The sequence below is a fragment of the Rhyacophila brunnea genome, unplaced genomic scaffold, assembly GCF_057557595.1.
Source record: "Rhyacophila brunnea isolate RB1 unplaced genomic scaffold, BYU_Rbru_1.0 scaffold_11, whole genome shotgun sequence".
Taxonomy (NCBI): domain Eukaryota; kingdom Metazoa; phylum Arthropoda; class Insecta; order Trichoptera; family Rhyacophilidae; genus Rhyacophila; species Rhyacophila brunnea.
Window position 1 is genome coordinate 29,036,479 of NW_028232763.1, and position 6,091 is coordinate 29,042,569.

Below are 6,091 nucleotides of genomic sequence, written 5' to 3' on the forward strand. Positions count from 1 at the left end.
TAACAAGGACAAAGAAAATTTATATGAATAATTACGAAATGCTTTTTTATTTTTTTCAGTTTTAAAATAGTCCTTTTTTTGTTATATCACGCATTTTTTATTTCTGCACCAGTGAAGTATCAAATCCATTTGAATGATCATAAATGGTAATATTCGGCCAAAAACGACACAATTCTAATTCTCTATTTTTACAGGTGAAAGCATTTAATACAAAGGGAAGCAGTGAATTCTCCAACGAAATAGCGACCACGACTAAAGTCGACAAAATTCCTTCTCCAGACCAAGTCGTATTCGATCCCACCACTCGGACTCTATCGGTCAGCGTAGGATCTACCTGTCTCGCCCTCATCGGTGTCGTGGAAACATTAGTCAACGGTCACACAACCATGGCGACATGGCATGTCATTGATACAATTCCTCTACATGTTTCTGGAAATGGACCCACTTATAAAGAGACAGTGATCGATAAACTGGCACCGTTAAATAAAATGAGTCGAAATGGAGCAAGGTCTCTCGGAGGTGAAGCAATTAACGATATCAGTCCTGGAATGACTCAAGTTGATGAGCTGAACCCGAGAGTAAGAGTAAAACTCTGCCTAAGAGTTAACCATGAACATTGTGGTGAATATAGTGAAGCAGAAAGTAAGTAAATTGACAGTTTTCTATTTTTTTTCTCTTTTTTTAATAGTTTCCATGAGTTTAATTTCTTTTTATTATTCCAGTTGGTCCAACATACATAAAGGAAGCATCAGCTCTGGCCACCCCGACTCTTATTGTGATAATCGTGGCATGTGTTGTGGCCATCCTCTTTATCGGATTAGTCATTATGTTCTGTCGTTGCAAGAGAAACCAAACCAAAAAGCAGAGTGCCAAAGACTATGAAATGGATTCAGTTCGACCCTCGATGGTTGCTTCTCAGAATCAAGCTCCTCCTCCATATTACCAAACCAGCGGTATGGAAAATAAAGCTCTGGAACATTCGATGGACCTCGCTTTATCTATGGAGGATCCCAAGACTGCAGTCTATGCAACTCAAAACGGATACGGATACCATGTTGCTCCCAATGTACAAGGGCATCCTGGACAAAATATTAATGGAGGTGAATGTAAGTAAAAAATTATCTGATTTTTTACTATAGATTTTCAGTTTGATTTTTTTAAAATTTGGTGGGTAATAATGTAAAGTACCAACCTATTTAGAATTAAGTGCTCGGCAATTAAAAATATTTTACATATTCTTCATTGGAAAGATTGTTTTTAATATTTTTTATTTATCATTATTGTTTTTATGAGCTCATCCCTGATTCAAAAAAATACATTTCCATCAATTTGCTTTTGCTATTATTCTTCTTAAAATTTTTGGGCAATTCAATATTCATGAACGAAACATTTTTTTTTCTTCTCTTGCATTGCACAAAAAGGACTAGCTGGTCGGTATGACATGAAAGGTAAAGGTTTAATTGTGTTTGCTTCATCATCAGTCATTTTGTGCATGAAGTAGCCGAATGTCCCAGCCAGCATGACAATCGTCTGTCCTTTGTATGGAACACACCTATAGCTTTGCTGAGAGAAACTTTAGTATGATTCAAAAGAAAAAAAAACACCATTATCAAAATTACTCCTTTTAAAATTGTTTCTATTCCACATTATATGAAAAATTGAAAATATTTATTTGCAAATAGTATATACATCATAATATTATCTTCAATATTAAATGATTTTCTACCAATGAGTCATACTAAAATTCACTTTAGCAAACTTATAGTATTTATTTGTCATTGTTGTCTACATTTTATATTAATCTTTTACAGGGGTTAATATGGGTTACATGGAGAACAGTTACAGTAACTCAAACAACGGTGGTAGCGTGAACTCCCAAGACTCGTTATGGCAAATGAAAATGGCGGCGGCTGCCAATAATAGCGTTAACAATATGGCCGCTCCTCACCCGAACATCGACCGCCAGAACTCCTACGGTTATGACCCTATCGCCCACGGAGGATATGGAGCCATCGACGACTACGCACACTACCCTCACATGACCCATAATACACAACCGAACATGGCTGATGAATACAACATGCGCGGAAGCCAGAACCCCTCACGACAAGAATACTGCACCGATCCCTACGCCTCAGTACACAAGCCCAAGAAAAGGATGGACCAACATATTGGTAAGTTAATTTGCATATTTTTTGTGTAGTGAATCATTTTTCTTGATTCTTTGTTGTTGACAGTGATGATCTCCATTTTTTGAGAGAACCTTTGTTTCATTACTTTACTTAAGTTTGTGAGTCATTTATCATTGATAATTTTTATCATAGTATTATACCTATTCATCCAAATTTTTGCTAGTACAACATACCATGGCTATGCCAATAATATGCATCATCAGATTTTTCAGGATTGGATTTCAGGACAGCGTGACCCTCGTATTTCGATGTATCGATTCCACATATTATCCATATAGTCCGTGCATAGAATGCATGGCCTGCGACCTGGCGCTTCCACAATTGGTTGCCGTGTACGCCTGGCACATATCATAACTCTTCTCGCATAGTTTTGTACAAACAGCAAAATCATTCAAATAATATTCAATATAAACTGCTGTAATACGGCACTCCTGCCAACCTGACTATAAAATCATTCTCTGCTTTTTTTTGTAATGCTGATACAAATTGTATCTGTTTTTTCATTTAGAATCCCCTTATCATGATGTGAGTGGACTGCCCGACCCATACATGGACCAGATGGAAACAGAGGAGCAAAAACCACCGCAGCACTTATCCCTGAGCTACGACGAGAGCCTCGAGAGTGGCTACTCGACCCCTAATTCACGCACACGCAGAGTCATCAGAGAAATCATTGTCTGAACCAGGCTTTAGACTCTCCCATTTGGACACCAATACAATTAATGTGGGATGGGCTCTGACATTTTGTGTGTGTATAGTGCAAATAAATATTAGTTAATAAAATGCGCATTTCACCGACATAACAATCCAAGAGTCAACATTCATCAACATTATTCATTTAACCCGATATACGAATATGTCATATGAGAATTTACTTTTATTCTAATAACGTAGCTTTCAAATTTATATCATTGACAGGCAGACAGACATAGACAACATTTCAATTATTTGATTATCATTTGATGACAGTAATGAATAGGTATATTTATAACATAATAACTTGTACATAATTTTATACATCTGTCATTTTATTTTATGTCTATATTTTTTTTGCATGTGAATCAAAGATGATTATATAGAACTGTCCAACTTATGTCCAACATGCATGTAACATAAATCCTGCTAATATTTTTGTACTTTATCCTGCTCACAGTCTGTGAAAGACATTTTTAATAAAAGTAGATTATCATTCTGACATCTCTCGACACACTTAAATCAATGTCTTCTGGAATTGTAGGAATTCTGCTGACATTGGTTTTATGTGTACCTAAATAACTAAACCGTGAAATAATTAACAAAAATAATATTCAAGTGCGCAATATATTGCGATTATAAAAGACTGCCATAGAATTTAAACTGCCTTTTATATTAAAACTTTATGATAGTGAAGAACTGCTGCGAGAAAATAAATTAATAATATGTATGCCATATAAAGTGACAAGTGTCCGCTCTGATACTTCTAGGTCTATGTCGAAAGTGATCGGTGATTATGTGATAAGTTTGTGAATAGGAATCAAAAGAAAGTGAGAAAAAGACAATTTGTGTTTTAAAACATTGTTTGTATATTACGACACTTAAAAATTATTTGTGGCACACCTAATATATAATACACTGATTCATATGCACTTTAGAGGTGCTAATACATCGCTGAATGTGTTAAATAAATTATTCACAGCCAAATTTTTACCAGAAAACTATATAACGTCACATAGTATGGTTTTTGTAATCGGCACAATTTAGTATACATAGGACAAACTGGTATCCCTATTATTATATTATTCAAATAAATATAATAAGTAATTCAAAGAAGCTCTTTACTTTAATCTTGTTGTTTTAGCAAATAAATGAATTATTAATGTGAATGTTATAGTATTCTGGTAATTTATATTCTGCAACTGGCGCTATTCTACATTTTAAGGTAATTGAATGAATAAATATAATGTAATCTCTCTCTATTGTAATTATTATTCTTCAAGTGTTTCTTATACAATTTTTCTTTTCATATTACCAATCTGACTGCTATTCCGCTAACTGCAGTGAGTAATTAACTAAACTGAAGTACCTAAGTGATTAACTGGTATCTTTTCTACATTCTTTTTTTTTTTAAATATTGATAATACAAATAATAAGTAAGTACTTAATAGATTTGACTTATTTTTTAGTTTCATAAAAAACATCACAATTATAATACAATGAATCATATTTTACATTATGATTGATTACATAATCATTATCAATTCAATTAGTTTATTCACTGTATACATAAGTAAGCAACAAACAGCATGTGATTTTTTGTATGTTACTTAATTAATGAGATATAATGTTTTAATTATTTTTTGGACCATGTGAATATTAATAGGCATAACAAATTGTACTTGAAATTTGCCCAGAATAATATGGGTTACAGAAAAACATCAAGTATATACTCTTTAATTCATTCGGTCCTTTATATGTGATTGTAATATAACTATTGTGTCAATTTGATTCAGTTGCACTTGTTTTTATATGCATTTTTACAGTCCGTGAATATGATTTTGTAGAAACGAATTAATCATGATCTATTAGAATTTTTTATAAGCTTGAAAATCTTAATTGTCTTATAAGTCTTGTGCCAAACAAAATATATTACTTACATCCAATAATGAGATGCCGAGTAATCGTTTTATCAGTTTGATCATAAGTAAAATATAAGCCGTACTGAGATTTAATGTGTACTTAAGTGTGTAAAAGCAATATGTACTTCGTTTTAAATTTTTTAACTGCTTTGAATTTTTTTCAGCGTGTTTAGAAAATGATCACGAGAAGATTTTATTTGTATTTACATCAATAAGTAATAATCAATTTAAATGATGCTGGGATGTACATAGAATCCTTGACGGTGTTGCGACAATTCTTGTTTTTATGTTGTCATTTAAATATTAAATAATTATATTTAAGTGTTATTCTATGTTGTATTTTTTTTTTAAACAAAGACATAATATTACTTTCTTGTATATTTAATGATCAATCAGTCGATATGTTATAAATTCAGTGGCGTGCGGTGACTTTTGTTTGTGGGAATTCTGTTACGAAATAATTGTACGAAATCATAACTCATAACAAATTGACTCATGGTATGCAAGCTGATGAAGCAGATTGTCTGTAATATTGCAGAGTTAGTTATAACTCTGCGATATTTAAAACATTTTAATGTGATATGAGTATGGAATGGGAATTATGAATGAATCGAATGAAAGAAATCAACTCAATAAGCTGACTAGTTTTATTCTTTTAATTTAGAAAAATAATAATGCTTTCTAGGGTACAATAATCACTGTTTTTCTATTTCTTTATTATAATAAAGTAATTAAAATAGAGATTACAGAATGTGTATTTTACTCAATCAAGCATTAATTTTATGTACTGTCTTTTATATCGTAATTACACAACATTATTAAAATAATGTATAAATTATATATGGTTTGATTTTTGTAGATTTTTACACAAAAATCAATATTCATGCATGATAATCTGTATTTTTATATTCTATGCATTCATGCATGATAATCTGTCATTCTGACAGTAAATCTTATTTATTATGATTATTGTCGATCTATTTTATATTGTGACTACTTTCATTTGGATATTTTATTCTATTTTTTTATTATATCTAAATAAGACCATTCACTTTGACCACAAGATATTTCTAGAAAATATTTTGCAGTTTATCGATTACAAATTATTCCCCACCTCTCTGTGGTATTTTTATATCACATCTATATAATTATGTTTAGTTAATTTTTCTACGAAACTTACAATATTATATTACAATTTTAATTGATTACTTAATTATTATTGTAATGTTTACTTTAGATTTTTTTATGTAGTTGCTTACTAAATAATTAGTGTTGATATTCTTT

At 31.5% G+C, this 6,091-nt stretch overlaps 1 protein-coding gene across 1 annotated transcript in view; it reads left to right on the forward strand.

Annotated features, from left to right (window-relative positions):
* The window catches only part of ed (hemicentin protein echinoid), a 495,537-nt gene extending 491,817 nt beyond the window's left edge, over window positions 1–3,720 (forward strand). The window contains exons 7-10 of the mRNA XM_085960225.1: window positions 195–642; window positions 723–1,106; window positions 1,812–2,174; window positions 2,701–3,720. Coding sequence (XP_085816351.1) covers window positions 195–642; window positions 723–1,106; window positions 1,812–2,174; window positions 2,701–2,873 — 1,368 coding nt within the window. The 3' untranslated portion in view covers window positions 2,874–3,720. The remainder of the gene's footprint in view (window positions 1–194; window positions 643–722; window positions 1,107–1,811; window positions 2,175–2,700) is intronic.
* Window positions 3,721–6,091: the final 2,371 nt, after the last annotated feature.